At 48.6% G+C, this 21,836-nt stretch overlaps 1 protein-coding gene across 1 annotated transcript in view; it reads right to left on the bottom strand.

The window, feature by feature from the left end:
* Positions 1-21,836, bottom strand: part of LOC141053185 (E3 ubiquitin-protein ligase RNF31-like) — a 67,898-nt gene that overhangs the window by 16,448 nt on the left and 29,614 nt on the right. Inside the window, exons 9-10 of the mRNA XM_073550554.1 lie at positions 14,733-14,835; positions 277-395 (exon numbers count right to left, since the gene is read on the bottom strand). Of these exons, the coding sequence (XP_073406655.1) occupies positions 277-395; positions 14,733-14,835 (222 nt within the window). The remainder of the gene's footprint in view (positions 1-276; positions 396-14,732; positions 14,836-21,836) is intronic.

Below are 21,836 nucleotides of genomic sequence, written 5' to 3'. Positions count from 1 at the left end.
TGTCCTATAGAAATAAAGATTGTTATTATTATCATCTGCAAGGAGTTTGTATGTTCTCCCCGTGTTTGCGGGGGTTTCCTCCGGGTTCTCCGGTTTCCTCCCACATTCCAAAGACATACTGATAGGGAATTTAGATTGTGAGCCCCATCAGGGACAGTGATGAAAATGTGTGCAAACTGTAAAGCGCTGCAGAATATGTTAGTGCTATATAAAAATAAAGATTATTATTATTATTATTATTATTATTATTAACAACCAGTAAAAGATGGCACTTACAGATCCCTGATAAAAAGCTCTTCCACATCCTCCACAGAAATCATACTGACACTGTGTGCACTTAAAATGTAGACATCCACCTTTCCACAAATCAAACCGAAATCTGCAAGATGGACATTCTGTAAGGAGGCACAAAAATAAAATGACCACAGGCAAGATGGATTTTGAAAAGCATTACGGCAATTAATATTACATTGAAAAATATTTTCCAAAGTCAGACTATCAAAATTCCTTGTAAAATGTATTGCCACAAAAACGGCATTTTTTCTAACATTATCTTAGGCCTCGCACATGGCAGCGCTTTGTGAGAGGCTGTATGACAGGGCCGTACCCTGTAGCTCTATAAGCACTCTGCGACTGCCATGTGGTTCATAGTGGATGTAGAATAGCTCAGTAATGAACTGGGTTAAGACAGAGGTGTGAACACTCCTGCCCTTCAACTTCATCAAAAATACCAGTTTTACCTTTTGCAAACCAAAAACGTCACTCCAGTCCACTTGAAAGACACGACAAACTGATTAAGTGGTATGCGCCCTTTAATGAATTTGGTGCTTTCTATTTCAGCAAGGCTGGCATAGAGCGATCGTGCGCTACACCAGTCTTGATGGATCTGCCCTCCTATTTTTTTGCAGAACTGCAAAATGCAATGACTTGAAAATCTCTTATAGCTGCATTTTATTCATAATAGAACACAGATCAGAAGTTGAACATTTCACATTTTTCCATTTCATTTACCGTATATACCCGAGTATAAGCCGACCCGAGTATAAGCCGACCCCCCTAATTTTGCCACAAAAAACTGGGAAAACTTATTGACTCGTGTATAAGCCGAGGGTGCACAGTGAGTGGCCTCAGTTATCTACACAGTATGTGGCCCCAGATAATGCTGCACAGTGAGTGGCCCCTGTTATGCTGCACAGTGAGTGGCCCCTGTTATGCTGCACAGTGAGTGGCCCCAGTTATGCTGCACAGTGAGTGGCCCCATCATGTTCTTGCTGCCCCTGACTCCCTTACAACAAAAAAGCTGTATACTCACCTCCGTCGCTGCCCCCTGCTCATCAGCGTTGAGCTCTGCAGTGACTGTGCAGGTGTGGGGAGGAGGACCCCCATATAGTGATTGGGCCGGAACCAAGGGGACCGCCATCAGAGGTATTGAAGGAAGCACAACAGGGGAATTACAAAGGGAGACATGCGACTAGGGTTGTCAGGGCAACAGGGGGCGGGGCTAGGGTAAAAGAAGCAGGAGACGCGCTGAAGTGGCAGTTGGAGAGGAGCCAGAGTGAAGGCAGGGAGGAGAGTGACTTGCAGGGGCACCGACAGGAGCCTGTGAGGAAAAAGCTGCGCAGTTATCAACGAGAGAGACTGTTACTGGAGACTGCTACCCACCCCCGTTCTCAGAGAATCGTCCCCGCTGTCCCCTGCCTTGGCGAGAGAGGAACTTTACCTCAGGTTGTGGCCGTGAGTACCCGTAACCAGGCCACAGAGGCCTGGGCACTTCCCCCCAGCCTACCCCTATCACGCGGACCTGGCTGTCACCGGCCTGAAGGTACGCCACCTCGTCACAAGCGAGATAAAAGGCTCGCTACCCTAGCTTTGGGAGAGACTCCTTGATAAAGGACGGCTACAGGTCCTCTGGGGAACTGCGTCATCACCGCGCGCCACCTCCATCATTTTCTTCAGGGCCTGTTACGCCCCAACGGCATCGCTTCCTTCAGGGCCTGTTGCGCCCCAGCGGCAGTGTTTTCTTCAGGGCCTGTTGCGCCCCAGCGGCAGTGTTTTCTTCAGGGCCTGTTGCGCCCCAGCGGCAGCGCTTTCTTCAGGGCCTGTTGCGCCCCAGCGGCAGCATTTCCTTCAGGGCCTGTTGCGCCCCAGCGGCAGCGCTTTCTTCAGGGCCTGTTGCGCCCCACGGCCTTGTTTTCTTCAGGGCCTGTTGCGCCCCAACGGTATTGTTTTCTTCAGGGCCTGTTGCGCCCCAATGGTATTGCTTTCTTCAGGGCCTCTTGCGCCCCACCGTCATCACTTTCTTCAGGGCCTGTTGAGCCCCATCCCTCCCAGGAGTAACGAGGCGTCAGGACAGCCACCTCAGCGACCTCTACGCGGCCACGTTCATGAACCTGTCAGCCCCTGGAAGGCTAAGTATGCCATAGTGTTGTTAAGATTGTTGAGTCCCTGCGTGGACTGTTTGTCCCTGTATATCTTGTCTGTTCAGTTAAGCCCCAGCGGCTAGTTTGATAAAAAGTTATTTCACCAACCACCATCCGTCTAGTGTCTCGTCACTGCATCCTGAAGAACCTGCAGAACCCTACACTTGGCGTAGTCGGCAGGATGCAGTCTCCGAGCGTAGACGGTGGTGGCGCAGGTCAGGGGGAAGCTGTAGACTCTGTAAATAATGAGGGGCCCCGTACTAGCATTTTATTGGGGGCCATGCTGAACAACCTGCCTAGATTCTCCGGCTCCAATACTATGCTATGGAGCTGGACAGAGCGAATGCGGGGGCTCTTTCGGATGCACCCAATGACCCCTGACCTGGAAGCTGAAGTGGCACTCATGGCCCTAGACGGGGAGGTGCGGAGGTCAGTGATGTTGAAACCTCCGGGGCACCGCAACACTTTTGAAAAGGTGTTGCAGATAGTGGAACAGACCCACGGGGATCCCACTAATGTGGGAGAGTTAAGGACCCGTCTGTTTAGCCGGATGCAGGCAGAGGGGGAGACGATTACTCAGTATATGAATGTACTCCAACAGTTGCATACGGCTATTGAAAGAAAAGACGGGGTAGGGGTAGGACCTGTTGACATTACCCTACGTGACCTACTGGTGACTGGACTGCGAGATCCACTGATAAAGCAGGCATTACGGGAACAGATCTGAATGAATCCCCAAATAGACTTTTCAGAAGTGGGAAGTCAGGCACGGGATCGGGAGCAAGAGCAGGGGATGACGGTCCCCGTGGGGAAGGTCCGAGGTGTGGAGGCCTCCTCGAAACAGTTGAGGAACCACAGTGGGTGGAGGAGATGAAGCGAAAATTGAAAAATATTAAGAGCGAGTTGGCTGAAGTAAAGAGAAGAACCGAACCGGAGACTGGGCGACCCAGTGTTAATCCCGGTCCCTGGGGGTCACACTCTCCGCGGGGTGGTCAATCTCTACCGGCCCGGTGTTATGAGTGTGGAGAACCAGGCCACTTCGCCCGAGAGTGTCCGCGGCGTGGGAGATACCCACCCCGGCGGCCATTAAACTAAAGGGCTCCGGGCTGGGGGGACGCCGCTCAGAGCCGAAAACCACAACTAGGGGTGGTGGAGGTCCCGAAGATTTGGTAGCAAAGTGTCCTATAGTTTGGGCAGAAGTAGAGGGCCAGGCCGTCCGTTGTCTGGTGGACACGGGGTCACAAGTAACCACTATGCCCGCAGCGTACTTTCAACGAAACTTTCCGGAGGCAGCAAGGCCTCAGTGGGGGCCCATGATTAGACTAGTAGCCGCCAACCAACTGCCGGTCCTGGTTGCCGGGGTAGTGTGGGTGCAGGTGACGTTGTGCGGTAAACCCCTTGGCCACAGAGGGGTGGTGCTGACTCAAGGAGAAGCTGATCAACGACACCCCGTCACCCTAGGCATGAATATTTTAAAAGAGTTTGGTAACCTGTTGCTTAATGATCCCACACAAAGGACACTGAAGCAGTGGGGTTCTCGCACAGCTCAGGGACAGGTATTCCAGCAGCTGGTGCGAGGTGCGCGGGTGCATCGGGACTGCCAGGAGGGTGAGGCTCTGGGCAAGGTCATCGCGTCAGCGGCACCCCTGCTTGTGCTGCCTCCTGGACAGACAGTGGTGGCCCTGCCAATTTGGGCCCCGATACCTTTGGAAGGCGTAGAGGTGCAGGTGGAGCCGTGTCCCTCAGAGCACTTACCTCCTGGCATACTGGTGGCCCGTTCCCTCGCTACGGTGCGAAAAGGAACCGTCCTGGTCCGCTGCGTTAACCTTGAAGACCGAGATACCATTCTGAAAGCACGGACTGTACTGGCCAAACTAGTAAAGCCTTTAGAAGAAGTGCTGCCCGCTCCTGCGGTTCAATTACAAGTACACCCCGAGGATCCTTGGGAGGTAACAATACGAACCTTACAGGCCCACGAAGTCTCGACACAAGAGAAGGGCCGAAATATTTTGGAGCAGATGCGGGCCGAGCTTTCTGGACTAACTGCGGCCCAACTTTCACAAGTAAAAGCATTGCTGGGACAGTACCATGAAGTATTTGCTAGTCATGAGGATGACTTTGGGTGTACCACCGCCATCACTCATGAGATCCCCACAGCAGGAGCGGCCCCTATCTGAGAACGATATCGACAGATTCCGCCACAAAACTATCAAGAGGTGAAAACTTTGCTGGCTCAGATGCTACAAAAAGGGGTGATACGGGAAAGTCAAAGCCCTTGGGCGGCCCCCATCCTGTTGGTCCGGAAGAAAGATGGTACACTACGATTCTGTGTGGATTATCGTAAATTGAATGCTTGCACTATTAAAGACTCATACCCACTGCCCCGCATAGAAGAATCTCTGTCTGCATTGGGCAAAGCAACATATTTTTCGACCCTGGACTTGGCCAGTGGGTACTGGCAGGTGCCCATGTCAGAAGAGGACAAAGCTAAGACGGGGTTCATAATGCCCATGGGACTGTTTGAGTTTAATCGAATGCCATTCGGGCTGGCCAACGCCCCCGGGACATTTCAGCGATTGATGGAGCGATGTCTAGGGGATCTCAATTTTGAGGCCACGTTGATCTACCTGGACGACATCATTGTCTATGCTGCCTCCTTCGAGGACCACCTGAAGCGGTTGGGACAGGTACTCAGCCGACTGCAAAAGTACGGGTTGAAGGTGAAGCCTCAGAAATGCCACCTATTTCGCTCTCAGATTGAGTATCTGGGTCATGTCGTTTCGGCAGAGGTTGTGAGGCCATCCCGGGAGAAGATTGCTGCTATCCAGGAATGGCCTACCCCCGAGACGGTGAAAGACGGGCGGGCTTTTCTGGGGTTAGCTGGATATTACCGTCGTTTCGTAAAGAATTTTGCATGTCGAGCTTGAGCCCTGCATGACCTGCTGAAGGGGGCTCCCGCTGGGGCCAATGGGCGAAAAATCCAGTGGCAACACCCTCAGGAAGAGGCCTTCCGAGATCTCAAGGCTGCACTCTCGGATGCCCCAGTGTTGGCTTATGCAAATTTCTCTCAGCCGTTCATCCTACACACTGACGGGAGTCTTCACGGGCTAGGGGCTGTGTTGTCACAGGTTCAGGATGGCCGGGAGAGGGTGATCGCATATGGAAGCCGTTCACTCCATGACTCCGAGCGTAACCCTGACAATTACAGCTCTTTTAAGCTCGAGCTCCTCGCAGTGGTGTGGGCTATGACGGAGAGATTCGCAGAGTACCTAGCGGGCTCCGAGGTGGTAGTGCGAACTGACAACAACCCACTGGCTCATTTGGAAAACGCCAAGTTGGGGGCTTTGGAGCAGCGATGGGTGGCCCGAATGGCGAAGTACAATTACAAGATTATTTACAAAAGAGGGGCCGAGAATGTTCATGCAGATGCTCTCTCTAGGATTCGACATACAACTCCCGGACAGAATCGAGACGAAGAATTAGAAGGAGAGGAAATACCGTTCGCTCTTACCGCTGCTGTGCTCACCAATGTTGATGCAAAAGTATCTTCCCCAGAGGCCCACAGGGGCATCCTGGAACAATCTCGTGATAAGTGGATACAACAGCAACAAGAAGATGAAGAAGTTGGACTTCTCCGGACATGGGTCGCCGCTGGTCAATTACCCACTGATACTCAACGACAAGCTTTGACCCAAGACCTGTCGCTGATGCTGCGACAATGGGAGAGACTGATTATCCGAAAGGGACTACTGTACCGTAAAATCACTTCGCAAACAACCTCAACGACTGTTTGGCAGGTGGTTACGCCCGGAGCACAACTACACGAACTGGCTCGAGAGGCTCACGAAAAAGGGGCCCACTTTGGAGTCAAAAAGACTTTGCAATGGTTACAACAGAAAGTTTATCACCCACGCTTGTCGGCTGTTGTGGACGAAGTTTGCCGTACCTGCCGCTTATGTGAATTGGCCAAACCGCCTGCTCAGAGGGCCGCAACACAGACGATTGTGACTTCAGAACCCTTTGAGCTCTTGACGGTGGATTATCTGCACATTGGTCCCGCATTCCAGGGATACGAACACTGCCTCGTCATGGTGGATCATTTTACTAAGTTCGCTGTGGTCACCCCTACTCGAGACCAGACCGCGGAGTCAGCCGCCTCCGCAATTTGCAGAAACTTTATACAAGTGTACGGCTGTCCTCAACGTATACATTCCGACCAGGGAGCATGTTTTTTGGGGAAAGTTATGGAGGAACTACATCATCTTTATGGGATTGATAAATCCCGGACCACACCGTATCACCCGCAAGGAAATGGGGCGAGTGAGCGATTTAATCGGACATTGATTCAAATGCTACGCACTCTGGAGAGTGACAAGAAAGCTCGTTGGCCTGAATATGTTTCTGAATTAGTGTGGGTTTATAATAATCGGGTACATCGAGTAACGGGCTATACTCCTTATTTCCTGCTGTTCGGACGAGAGGGTAAAGGGATCACGGAGGTAGAGTTCGACCCCGAAGAGCCTCGGCCCTGGACCGGAGTGTCGTCTTGGGTCCGAAATCATCGCCACAGGTTGCAAACTCTTCACCGAATTGTACATACCAAACTTCAAGACTGGGAACACCCAGGGAAGAATACAACCTCCCCTCCCCATCTCCAAAGCGGGGACTGTGTGCTTGTACTAGATCAACGCCCCCAGAATAAACTGGAGTCACGTTGGGAAGAGAGTCCTTATCGGGTACTACGCCGTATCCATCCAGAAGGACCTGTGTACGAAATACGGCCCGAGCAGGATGAAACACTGCCCACCCGCATTGTGCATCGTAATATGTTACGCCCGTGTATTTCCACCGACCCGAAGCATCTGGAACTCGTCCCGAAGACATCCGAACCGGAGTCCATATGCTGGGACTCGGACGACGAGGTTTTCCCTCCAGCTCCCAAGGGCCCTCCACCCAATAATGAGCCAGTTGACACAATTAACCCACAGGCATCTTGCAGCCCACCGACGTCCACCATCCCAGAAGATATCACCCCAGTCGAACATAGACGCTCCGAGCGGTCAACAGCCGGCAAACCCCCCGAACGGTATGAACAAGAACAGTTCGTATGGCATCGAATATTGACACCTTTACAGACCAATCTCAATAGACTAACTCCCTCGCCCGAGGACTGGCGAGCTTACAGGGTGGGGGAATGTGGGGAGGAGGACCCCCATATAGTGATTGGGCCGGAACCAAGGGGACCGCCATCAGAGTTATTGAAGGAATCACATCAGGAGGATTACAAAGGGAGACATGCGACTGGGGTTGTCAGGCCAACAGGGGGCGGGGCTAGGGTAAAAGGAGCAGGGGACGCGCTGAAGTGGCAGTTGGAGAGGAGCCAGAGTGAAGGCAGGGAGGAGAGTGACTTGCAGGGGCACCGACAGGAGCCTGTGAGGAAAAAGCTGCGCAGTTATCGATGAGAGAGACTGTTACCGGAGACTGCTACCCACCCCCGTTCTCAGAGAATCGTCCCCGCTGTCCCCCGCCTTGGCGAGAGAGGAACATTACCTCAGGTTGTGGCCGTGAGTACCCGTAACCAGGCCACAGAGGCCTGGGCACTTCCCCCCAGCCTTCCCCTATCACGCGGACCCGGCTGTCACCGGCCTGAAGGTACGCCACCTCGTCACAAGCGAGATAAAAGGCTCGCTACCCTAGCTTTGGGAGAGACTCCTTGATAAAGGACGGCTACAGGTCCTCTGGGGAACTGCGTCATCACCGCGCGCCACCTCCATCATTTTCTTCAGGGCCTGTTACGCCCCAACGGCATCGCTTCCTTCAGGGCCTGTTGCGCCCCAGCGGCATCGCTTCCTTCAGGGCCTGTTGCGCCCCAGCGGCAGTGTTTTCTTCAGGGCCTGTTGCGCCCCAGCGGCAGCGCTTTCTTCAGGGCCTGTTGCGCCCCAGCGGCAGGGTTTCCTTCAGGGCCTGTTGCGCCCCAGCGGCAGCGCTTTCTTCAGGGCCTGTTGCGCCCCAACGGCCTTGTTTTCTTCAGGGCCTGTTGCGCCCAAACGGTATTGTTTTCTTCAGGGCCTGTTGCGCCCCAACGGTATTGCTTTCTTTAGGGCCTCTTGTGCCCCACCGTCATCACTTTCTTCAGGGCCTGTTGAGCCCCATCCCTCCCAGGAGTAACGAGGCGTCAGGACAACCGCCTCAGCGACCTCTACGCGGCCATGTTCATGAACCTGTCAGCCCCTGGAAGGCTAAGTACCGCAATAGTGTTGTTAAGATTGTTGAGTCCCTGCATGGACTGTTTGTCCCTGTATATCTTGTCTGTTCAGTTAAGCCCCAGCGGCTAGTTTGATAAAAAGTTATTTCACCAACCACCATCCATCTAGTGTCTCGTCACTGCATCCTGCGAACCTGCAGAACCCTACACAGGCAGAGAGCGCAATAGCGCTCTCTGACCTGAATGTCACTGCAGAGGACGCAAGACAGCAGAGCGCAGGGACAGGTGAATATGCCTCCAAACCCCCCGTTCATACTCACCAGGTCCTGGCGCTTGTCTCTGCAGCTCCCCTGCTTGTTCCATGTATGTCGGCACTGCTCTCTTCCTGGTTCAGCGGTCACATGGTACCCGCTCATTAAATATGCGCATATTTAATGAGCGGGTGGCATTTGACAGCTGAAGCAGGAAGAGAGCAGCGCCGACAAACATGGAACAAGCAGGGGAGCTGCAGAGAAGAGTAAGTATGATCTGACACCCCCGCTCCCCCTTCCCCGGCCGACCCCCGGTATATGACTTGTGTATAAGCCGAGAGGGAGACTTTCAGCCCCAAAAAATGGGCTGAAAATCTCGGCTTATACATGAGTATATACGGTAACAAAATTTTACAAAATTAACTCATTAGCAACGCATCTGAAAAAAAAGGCTAATAACTAAGCGTTACTGATTAAAAAACTGCTGGAGGGTCAAGTTTTAATTAAGTCTATGTATTTCAAAAAAAGCCTGTTAGAGAGGCAGAGTCTCTCAGAAGCAAAGATGGTCAGAGGTTCAACAATCTGTGATTACCTAGATCTATAAATTGTGGAAAGAAAATCAGAAAATTGTTCTTCAAATGTAAAATTGCACATACTTTGAATATTCCACCATCTATAGTACATACCGTAATATCATTGAAAGATTCAGAGATTATGGAGAAATCCACGTACACAAGAACAAGGTCGACCGTCAATATTGGATAGTGTTGATCTGCAGGTGGCACTACATTAACTCTTTCATGACCTTTGAGGTATATACCCGAGCCCACATGTTTCCCACATAGGATGATTGATTTAATAAGCCATCATGTACCTTTAACTGCTCCTCCTGCGGCTGTTAACCTGTTAATTCCCGCTGTCAATCACTGACAGCAGGATTAAGCAAGTCATTCATCCTTCCCATTGGTGCCCCTGCCACGTGATTGCAGGGTGCCAATGGGCTGTTACGACAGTCAGGGGTTTGCTGAAGAGAAGACCCCTCAGCTGTCATTACGATACTCCTGTGAACGCCATTTCATGGTTGGTGTTCATAGAAGATCGTGGCTTTTCAAGTCTCCTAAAGCAACTATGTAATACAGTAAAAAAAAAGTTGAAATCACCCCCATTTTGGCCCATTAAGAATGAAACAATTAAAAATATATTCCATATCACTGTATTTGTAAAAGTTCAATCTATCAAAATATAAAATAAATTAATCCGATCGATAAACGGCGTAATGAGAAAAACAAACGCCAGGATTACGTTTTTTGGCCACCTCAACATTGCAATAAACTACAATAAGAAGCGATCAAAACGTATCTACCCAAAAAATGGTATCAATAAAAATGTCTGCTCAGGGTGAAAAAAATAAGTCCTCACACAGACCCAGATCATAAAAATGAAAATGTTACAGGTCTCAGAAAATGGGGACACAAGCAAACATTTTTTTCTTACAAATTTCATAAGTATTTTTTCACTACTTAAATGAAAAAAAAAATACACGTTTGGTATCTGTGTACTCGTACTGACCTGGAGAATCATATTACCAGGTCAGTTTTACCATATAATGAACCTGTTAAATAAAGAAGCATAACAAACAATAGTGGAATTGCACTTTTTTTGAAATTTCAATGCACTTGGAATTTTTCCCCCGCTTTCCAGTGCATCACATGATAAAATGGATGGAGACATTCAAACGTACAACTCGTTCTGCAAAAAAAAAAAAAAAGAGAGCCCTCATACTGCTATGGGGATGGAAAAATAAAAGAAGTTACGACTCTTGGAATAAAGGGCGGAAATGAACGAAAGAGCAAAAAGGAAAAAAATCACAAGAACATTAAGGGGTTAAAGCAGTCATGATTCTGTCAGGCAAATCATTGCATGGGCTCAGGAAACCTTACAGAAATCATTATCTGTGAACACAGTTCGTCATGCAAGCTACAAATGTAAAAGAAAAGCTCTATAATTAAAAGTAGTCAAATATCAACATAATCCAGAAATGCTGCCGTCTTCTCTGGCCAAAACACATTTCAAATAAGACACAGAATGCTGGACCAGTGAGAAACTGACATCATTTTTTAAAATGAAATGGAAAAATATGTACCGTAACTTCCTACTTCTGATACGTGATCTATGTTGTGAATAAAATATGGTTATGTGCTTTCCAAATCATTGCCTTCTTGATTTCTTTACATTTTACACAGCATCCCAACTTTTTTACAATTGGGGTTGTATATTTATATTTATATATATTAATATATATATATATATATATATATATACATATATATATATATATATATATATATATAGTGAGGCAGTGACCCCTGTTACAGCTAGGGGGCGCTGTATGTTCTCTCCAGGATACGCACGAAGGGGTATTGAAGCTATGGGAATGCATTGAGGTCACAGGCATAGCTGGGATTGCAATGGTGAAGCAGTGACCGATGTCACAGGCAGGAGTCTCTGTGCAGTCTCCCCGGGATATGCACGGAGGTGTATGAAGGCCACAGGTGTGCATGGCAGTCATGGGCGTAGTTGTGACTGCAATGCATACTGATAAAAGTGCTGGTCTTGGACATATTAGTGTCCAAGGCAGAGGTACGGAAAACCTGCTCTGAATGTTGTGTTTGAAACAGATTGCAGTATGATAGTGTTGCAGTCTGTTCCATTCCGGACCCAAGTTTTCCATGTGGCTGAGAGCCACAGGTTGCTATGTTAAAAACCCAGCAGGAAAGGGTTAGTGAGTGCTTAGTGAGTCTCAGGTGTGTCAGGGCCAGAGAGAGGCCTGGCACCCCACAGCGTACACAGTGGTGCTGCTGTCCACGATGACTGGTCACGGATGTGGACAGGTCTTGTGCCCGTGGGTGAACCGGAGGTAGACTGTCCTGGGGCCGAAGGAAGGACTGGCGTGTGTCACAGCTGCAGACAGGAGGATGTCAAGGTCTGTGTACGGCTGTGAGTAGAGCCTGATACAGCAGTGCAGGACACCCACGGGAATTAGAGGTGGACTAGTATGTGTTGTGACTGTAGAATAAAGGAGGCTGTAAGTGAGAAACATTGGCACGGCGTGCCTCACCCATGGAAACTGGACAAAGTGAAGTACAGCATGTTTAGAGACTGTGATACAAAACCGTGTACTATGAAGTTCTATTGACTGGTGTGAATTGAACACTAATATTTGCATTTGTGTAAATTGGACTTTAATGCTGTGAAGATAACACATTAAGGACACTTTTATGTTTGAACTTTGTGGGTCACTGCCTCATCACTGCATACGGTGCTACCGCTGTCTTACAATATATACTGCTCAAAAAAATAAAGGGAAAACTAAGCAATACATTGTATTGTTTAGTGTTCCCCTTTATTTGTGTGAGCAGTGTAAATGTGGTGCCCTGCGTCTTTATCGCCACAAAAGGGTCAAATATGTACAGTTCTGTATGTGTTTTGTGAGCAATGGGAGTTATGCTTCCTCTGCTAGACACACACACACACACACACACTTTGCCTCATTCCCTCATTTGTCTGAAGCTGAGAGCTTTGCAGACACACCCTAACTGGGAGGGGGAGGGGGAGTGGCCGATTTGTTGCTCTCACTGTGAAGAAGGAAGAGGAATGTCTTGGATGCCATGATGACATGTGGCTGATCCAGGAGTAAGAGCTAAGAAACAGGGAACCAGCCCCTAGATCATCCATGCTTTCAGAGCTGGGTGGTAAGCTCAGAGCTGGGATTATACAACCAGCAGAAAAGTGTTTTCCCTCAGAAATGCGGCAATAATCTAGGATCAGTGAAGGATAGTGCAAGTGGGAACTTGAGCTGCTTCACAAAGGATTCAAACTGCAAGTTGCTGAAGGCGAAACACACAGTGAGTAGAGGCAAAACTGGGAAGTTCTAAACACCAGAAAGCCTTGGTCCCAGAAGGGATTAGAATAGCAGGAAGTTACATTGAGTCACAGCAAGGAAAGATAACTCCCATTCTCCAGAGCAGACTGTCACCTGGTGAGAGTTGTAAAATCTCCACTGAACTGCACCTGAACTACAGTAAATGATAAAGTGACTATTTCTTGTCTCCTGCCTTATTACTCCATGCCTTCTACTTGCATCACAATCTCTGGGGGTCCTGCCCTGGTTGGAGAGGGTTAAACATCTGCACTGCCATCACCATCTACTCCCCCAGAGATCATCTACAGTGCCGGCTATACTACAGTCGAACACTCCAACTGGCATCACGAATCACTACATAAACTTTATCCCCATTCAATTCTACCCCTTTTACATGACCGCCTGGGGCCACGGACCGGGTCACCGCCGCTGTGACATCTCCCATTGAAGTTAACGGGCCCGGTACCGAGTATCCCACGGCCCCTCGGGCGCGTCATATATATATATATATATATATATATATATATATATATACATACACTCACTGGCCACTTTATTAGGTACACCTGTCCAACTGTGTGTTAAGACTTAATTTCTAATCAGCCAATCACATGGCGGCAACTCAGTGCATTTAGGCATGTAGACATGGTCAAGACAATCTCCTGCAGTTCAAACCGAGCATCAGTATGGGGAAGAAAGGTGATTTGAGTGCCTTTGAACGTGGCATGATTGTTGGTGCCAGAAGGGCTGGTCTGAGAATTTCAGAAACTGCTGATCTACTGGGATTTTCACGCACAACCATCTCTAGGGTTTACAGAGAATGGTCCGAAAAAGAAAAAAAATCCAGTGAGCGGCAGTTCTGTGGGCGGAAATGCCTTGTTGATGCCAGAGGTCAGAGGAGAATGGGCATACTGGTTCGAGCTGATAGAAAGGCAACAGTGACTCAAATTGCCACCCGTTACAACCAAGGTAGGCAGAAGAGCATCTCTGAACGCACAGTGCGTCGAACTTTGAGGCAGATGGGCTACAGCAGCAGAAGACCACACTGGGTACCACTCCTCTCAGCTAAGAACAGGAAACTGAGGCTACAATTTGCACAAGCTCATCGAAATTGGACAGTAGAAGATTGGAAAAACGTTGCCTGGTCTGATGAGTCTCGATTTCTGCTGCGACATTCGGATGGTAGGGTCAGAATTTGGCGTAAACAACATGAAAGCATGGATCCATCCTGCCTTGTATCAACGGTTCAGGCTGGTGGTGGTGGTGTCATGGTGTGGGGAATTTTTTCTTGGCACTCTTTGGGCCCCTTGGTACCAATTGAGCATCGTTGCAACGCCACAGCCTACCCGAGTATTGTTGCTGACCATGTCCATCCCTTTATGACCACAATGTACCCAACATCTGATGGCTACTTTCAGCAGGATAATGCGCCATGTCATAAAGCTCGAATCATCTCAGATTGGTTTCTTGAACATGACAATGAGTTCACTGTACTCAAATGGCCTCCTCAGTCACCAGATCTCAATCCAATAGAGCATCTTTGGGATGTGGTGGAACGGGAGATTCGCATCAGGGATGTGCAGCCGACAAATCTGCGCCAACTGTGTGATGCCATCATGTCAATATGGTCCAAAATCTCTGAGGAATGCTTCCAGCACCTTGTTGAATCTCTGCCACGAAGAATTGAGGCAGTTCTGAAGGCAAAAGGGGGTCCAACCCGTTACTAGCATGGTGTACCTAATAAAGTGGCCAGTGAGTGTATATATATATATATATATATATATATATATATATATATATATATATATATATGATTCTCAGACCACTTCAAATATACCTAAGAAACAATTATACATGAAAAGTTCCATTTATCATTTTTTTTTTTTTTTTGTCCTTCCTACTAAAGCATGGAGTAAAACCACAATACTACTTACCAATTCCATTCTTGGCGAAATAAGCATCGAGCTTCTTATCTTGATATTGCAGCTTCCACATTCTAAACTCCTCACAACTCATTATTTCGTGTACGTCTTCCCACTAAGGAACAGAAAATAAAATATTTCAGAATTAAATTATGCTCAGTAAAAGATATCCTACAGCTAGTGATGAGCGAAAGTTCTCAGATAAGGTGTTATCTGAGCGTGCTGGGATGCTAACCGAGTGACTTCAGCGAAAAATATATTCGAGTACCCGCGGTTACATGTCTACAGACTGTTCGACAGCCACAATGCACGCAGGGATTGCCTAACAAACAGGCGAACCCTGCTGTCGAACAGCACATTAGACATGCAGCCGCGGGGACTCAAACATATTATTCGAGCACGGCGAAGTCACACGGTTAGCACCCAAGCATGCTCAGATAACACCTTATCCCAACACGTTTGCTCATCACTACTTACAGTAAAGGTCAAGCTTGAGGGTAAAGTCCAACAATTACTTCATCAATTAGTACCAAACTATATATTATGTAGCAAACAAAAGGACTGTTATGAAACAGAACATAAATTGGGAAGAATTGGTCTTGCGCCTTATAATCTGCTTCATGTATTTTTCTGATGTGGTTTTGAGTTTTAATATTTCTCTAATCTCAGCAATATTGTGCTGTAGCGACTCGTCCTACCCAGTATTATGAATAGTAAGTGGTAGGTTGGGGGCTGTTACCATCTGTGATCATATACTAATTACTGTCACTACGCTTTTTTTTTTTTTTTATTTCAAGTGTTTTCATTTTTCACTTTTTGTTTTATATCAAGTGTGATAACTTTGGAGTCATAATTCACTGATGTTAATGTTACAATATTAATCTTAACCGACCAGGCGATTTTCCATTTTTGTGCTTTCGTTTTACCCTCTCTTTCCAAGAGCCATTACTCTTTTTATTTTCCAAACTGCATAGCTGTACAAAAGCTTAGTTTTGTTGGATGAATTTTTACTGCATTCATTATGCTCTAGAAATGACCTGGCAATATGATTCTCCAGGTCAGCACGATTAAGGCAATACCAAACTTGTAAAGTTGTTTTTGTTTTCTTTAAGTGGTGAAAAGAAATTTGTAAAAAAAATAAATAAAAAAATTTGCTTGCACGGCCATTTTTTGAGACTCGTAATATATTCAGTTTTTGGTTGCTAGGGATGTGTGAGGGCTTGTTTTTTGCACCCTGAGTTGTCATTTTTATACCATTTTAGGCCGGTTTCACACGTCCTGTCTCTTGATATTTCCGGTACTGGAAAAAACGGTACCGGAGATATCAGTGTGCGTGTGTGTACTACGTGCGGCATTTTGGAGAATATAAGGGGTGCTCACTGAACTCCAGGGGTGGTGCTCCAAGGTATGTAAGTAGCAATCAAGTAACAAAAAGCTTGGACACTCAAATGAAAATTTATTGTCCAATGTAGAGCAACGAGGAAAATACCACCACCGGCACTCGATATTATCGCCCCCACACCATGCAGGCATGAACGGAGACTTGGTCCTGTTACCTGTAATCCTCTCCTACAGCAAATTCTGCTTGAAAAAAGCATGCTTGTGCTGAAACGTTGCGGAAGATAATCTGTCTTTATATTGAGTTTTCCTTATTTTTGCCTTTTTGTATGGTGGTGGTATTTGCCTCGTTGTTCTACATTGGACAATAATTTTTCATTTGAGTGCCCAAGCTTTTTGTTATTTGATTACTATGTGCGGCACATGTGTGGCAAAAGTGTGCCGCATCAGTACCACACAGACAGCCGCCGGGGAAGTATCGCTACTGTTAAGCCGCTGTCCCCCGGCGGCTGGTGCTGAAAGCGGCTGTCATTCTGCCTGCGAGCAGAGGAGAACAATAAGCGGTACATTAAAGTCCGAATGATAGCAGGTGTCGGATGATGGGGGTGACATCTGCTGTCATTCGGACTTTAATGTACCGCTCATCATTCTCCTCTGCTCGCAGGCACGTGCCATCTCTCAGTACAGGGGACAGTTTATTCCTGGCCATTCTCCAAGACTCCACACCTGGAACGGAGGTCTCCTGTGAGGTTGGAAGGTCTCTGCCCTGCAACCTATCCACAAAAAACGTTACACAGTAGGGTCTACTGCTCCCCAGCGCCGTCCTCTCAGCTCAGGACGCGACCTCCTCAGCTTTTGGGGCAGGTGGCAGAGGGTCCGGGCAGGTGATTCAATGCTGGCCGCCCCATAAGGGCTCTGCCGGCGGGTGAGTGGGCAGGCATTGCCCGCACAGGGTGTAACACATATCAGGGCACCAGCTCGGCACTATTGACCGGCGGCGGGCACACCGAGGCTGTGCTCCAGGGCATGTACGGGGCTCTGGGCTGTACCGGGAAACTTCCTACCAGCCAGTCCGCCACACGTGGGCCCGGGTAGAGGGCGTGCAGGGTGGCCCACAGGTGCTGGTTCTCCTGGAGAAACTCAATGGTGCGCAGTTCCAGCAGCAGCTCCTCCATCCTGCACCACTCCCGACACTGCCGCGCTGCATCGTTATTGCGCCTCCTGCGGGCCAGATACGTCCTGCTGTCCTAAGCCCAGGTGGGTGTGTCCTGGCTCCTCAGGGCGCGGGCTGCTGAGGACTTCTCTGCTGGTAATGAAGCCGGCCACCTTCTCAAAATGACAGCCGGCTTCAGCACCTGCCGCCGGGGACAGCGGTTTACAGTAACCGCTTCCCTGGTTGCCATCCGTGGACATGGAGGACAGTGTGCACTTTTCTCTGTGTGCACATGTGTGGCATGTTTTGCGGTCCGTGTGAAAACGGACATGTCTGCATGTTTTGTACACAGACACGTCTGCATGTTTTGTACACGGACACATGGTCAGTCAAAACACACTGACATTTACATAGACCCATTGTTCTTTACTGATCGTAGGGCATTTGAAATCGTCCAATCGCTTACACTATATGCTGCAATGCCACAGAACGGGAGCATATAGTAAAAATAGCAGTTTCCCATTGTGAGGAGATGGCCTTGAGCTAAAGGCTATTGGACCAATGCACATAGAGCAGAATCCATGGCTCTAAAGCCCCCGTTACACATAGCGATATCGCTGTAACGTCACCGATTTTGTGACGTAGCAGCGATATTGCTAGCGATATCGCGATGTCTGATACTTACCTCCGACCCGCTCCCCCGCTGCTCATCGCTGGTCGCGCGAGAAGGTCCTGGACCATTTCTCATCGGGCGCTTCCTGCGGCGCCGACGAGCGACGCGTGGACGCGGGCAGGAAGACGTCAGGATCGCCGCGTCTGACAGGTAAGTCACGACCCCTGACCCCTGCGATGTCGCTGGTGAGATCTGCCTGTGTGGCAGCTCACTAGCGACCACTTAGCGATGCACCAGCGATCCATATCGTTGTCGGGATCGCTGGTGCATCGCTAAGTGTAACGGTACCCTAAGGCATACGGACTTGTGTTTTATTAGAAATTTGTTTACTCATCAGTTTAAGTGCACTAATTTTACCTGGAAATTCACTGACAGTAAGCAGAGGAAGACGTACAGCTGGATCTCATGTATGCATAAGGTCTACTTTAGCATTTATATCCTGCATCCGGTGGGGCATGTGCATCTTTGCTCCTCTCTACAGGAGCCCTCCCTAATAGAGATGAGCAAATATCTTCAGCTCCCTCCTTATTCAGCAAGCTATAGCGCTTACCGAAGAAGCTGCATCGGGAGCCCGGATACCTGTAGCGCTCCTGAAAATCAGCTCTTCGGCGCCACAGCTGCATATGTTGCGGCTGTGTGACAGATACAACACATGCATGGAGAGCCTGTGTGTTGTGACTGTCACACAGCCGTGGCACATGCAGCTGTAGCACCGAACAGCTGATTATCGGCAGCGCTACAGGTATTCAGGTTCCCAATGGAGCTTCTTCAGTAAGCGCTATAGCTTGCCGAATAAGGAGGGAGCCGACGATGTGAGCTCATCTCTACTACCTAATTAACAAACCTGTACACCAGCTGTAGACTGTCTTCTGGAACATTTTTCATTATTTAAGCTAAAAGCAAATGCTTAAGGGAGAGTGTGTGAACACTTCTGCTCATCCAGGGGACTGTTCCCAGAAGAGGGAGAACAATAAGCCACATGTTTAGTGAGTTGATGCGAGGAGGGAGGATCTGTTGGTGAGGTCCTGATGCCCCTGTATGGATGGCCTAAGGAGATTGGTTATTGGAGATGGCCTAAGGACTGGCGCCAGCTGGAACAAAAGACATATGCTATGGTCGTGGTATGGAGTATGGACTGTGACTACAGACTATACTGGCGGGAGATATAAAAGCTGTGGGCCAACCACAAGTTGGGAGACAGTGGGTATCACCTGGTACGGGGAATAAAAAATATTTGCATTGTTACTGTGCCTAGTTGATTATTAAAACCCACAACCTCAGATATTCACACACATGAACACCAGCTACAGGCTAGTTTTCACTGGTGTTCAATCATATCATACTTGGGGTCTTCAGCAGGCCCTTGCCTTGACCCATTGGTACCCCACAATTGCATCACATGATGGCTGATGGGAGGGTGGAATGGAGCCCCCTCAATTCGCTCCACTGTAAATGCCACTGTCAGGAAATTATGCAGGCTCAGCCCCTGTGCCTGTATTAAAGATGGGGATCAGACATTTGACATAACAATAGGTCCAATGTCAGGAAGGGTTTAAAGAGGTATATCTATCTTAAATATTTACAGAATTTCCATTTATTCAAGAGCTATCAAGTATTTATGGCATTCATTGGGGATGCTCCTTTAATTTATCCTAAGATTACCACTGCAATTTGAGATCATAACTTTAAATTCAGAAATAATACCGATTAAAGCAAAATACTTAGCCTCAATGGAAAGCAATGCCATGTATATAGCCCCAATGGTGGACAGTGCAGTGCATGTTGCCTCGATAGAGAGCAGTGCCATGTATCTAGCCTTGATAGAGAGCAGTGCCATGTATGTTGGCTCAATAGAGAGCAGTGCCATGTAAGAAGCCTTGCTAGAGAGCAGTGCCATATATGTAGCCCCAATAGAGAGCAGATTGGTTTATGTAGCCCCAATAAAGAACAGAACAATGTATGTAGCTCCGCTCCGATACTGTGCAGTGCCGTGTATGTAGCCCCAATAGAGAGCAGATTGGTGTATGTAGCCCCAATAAAGAGCAGAGCAATGTATGTAGCTCCGCTCCGATACTGTGCAGTGCCGTGTATGTAGCCCCAATAGAGAGCAGAGTGGTGTATGTAGCCCCAATAGAGAGTAGCGCCATTTATGAAGTCCAAATAGAGAGCAGTACCATGTATGTAGCCCCAAAAGAGACCAGTACCATGTATGTAGCCGCAATAGAGAACAGTGCCGTGTATGTAGCCCTGATTCAGAGCAGTGCCATGTATGTAGCCCCGATTCAGTACAGTGCCGTGCATGTTGTCTCAATAGAGAGCAGTGCTGTGTATGTAGCCCATATTCTGAGCAGTGCCATGTACAGTATGTAGCCTTAATTCAGAGCAGTGCCGTGTATATAGCCTCAAAAGAGAGCAGTGACCTGTATGTAGACTGTGAGGAAGTGAGCCCTGTTACAGCTACAGAGGGCGCTATATTTTCTCCCCAGGATACGCACGGAGGTGTGTTGAGGCTATGGGAATGCATTGCGGTCACAGGCGTAGCTGGGATTGCGATGGTGAAACAGTGACCAATGTCACATTTAGGGGTCACTGTGTTGTCTGCCCAGGATATGCATGGAGGTGTATGATAACCATAGGAGTGCATGGAAGTTACGGGTGTAGGGGTGACTGCAATGCAGACTAAAAATAATATAAATAATTGTTAGCCTTGGACATGCTAGTGTCTGAGGCAGATGTAGGGAAAACCGGCTCTGGGATGTTGTGAAACAGACTGCAGGATAGTAGATGTGTGGTCCATCTCACTCCTGGCCCAGGTTTTCCATGTGGCTATAGGCCACAGGTTCTTTGGTTAAAGCCCTGCAGGAAAGGATAAGGGTGCGTCAGTTCTGGTCTTGCAAACAGACAGAGCAGTTGGTCTGCAGAGCACTCCCTGAGGCAACACAGGGTCAACCTGAGCCAAAAGAGCTGGCACCCTCTGTGTACCAGGCAGTGCGGTCACTCACGGCAAGTGGTCCTGGACAGTCTTTTGTTTACCCGGCTGTGATCCGGAGGATACAGCGTGCTGTGCAATGTGTGAGATTTTTGACATTACACATTTTGTTTTGAACTTGCCTGGGTCACTGCCTCATCACTGCACAGCATGGATACCGCTGCATTACAAGCCCCGATACAGAGCAGTGCCATGTATGTAGCCCCGATTCAGAGCAGTGCCGTCTATGTAGCCTCAATAGATAACAGTGCCGTGTATGTAGCCCCAATTCAGAGCAGTGCCGTGTATGTAGCCCCAATTCAGAGCAGTGCCGTGTATGTAGCCGCAATAGAGAGCGGTTCTGTGTATGTAGCCCCAATAGAGAACAGTGCCATGTATGTAGCCCCCATTCACAGCAGTGCTGTGTATGTAGCCCCGATTCAAAGCAGTATCGTGTATGCATCCCCAACATAGAGAAATGCCATGTATGTACGCCCAATAGAGAGCGGCTCTGTGTATGTTGCCTCAATAGAGAGCAGTGCCATGTATATAGCCCCAATAGAGAACAGTGCCATGTATGTAGCCCTGATTCAGAGCAGCGCTGTGTATGTAACCCCAATAGAGAGCGGTGCCATGTATGTGTAGGGTCAGTGGGCCGGGCTGGGGGGTGGTCCCTTTGTATACCACGCAGTGACGTACAGACACAAGATGGAGGCAGATTTCGGGTGCACCAGGTCCAAGTTTATTTCCCGCCGTCCGACTGACGGCCCTCGCAATACACCCCAATTCTCTTCACGGCCCTCCGTGTCCAGGCCCCGTTACACACACCGTACTGTTACACCAGGGACGTATATACACGTACCGTCCCTCTCTCACTTAGTGACGATCCTGTCAGCCCAGTCACTGTGGCCGCCTTAGGCTCGTACACCATCAGCACTTTCACTGGTCAGTTTCGTCTTCAATACGGTATGCTTTTCCCAATGG

Source organism: Dendrobates tinctorius, unplaced genomic scaffold (genome assembly GCF_039654945.1).
Source record: "Dendrobates tinctorius isolate UK_male_01 unplaced genomic scaffold, ASM3965494v1 ptg000165l, whole genome shotgun sequence".
NCBI lineage: Eukaryota > Metazoa > Chordata > Amphibia > Anura > Dendrobatidae > Dendrobates > Dendrobates tinctorius.
This window is presented reverse-complemented; position numbering and strand designations above follow the sequence as displayed.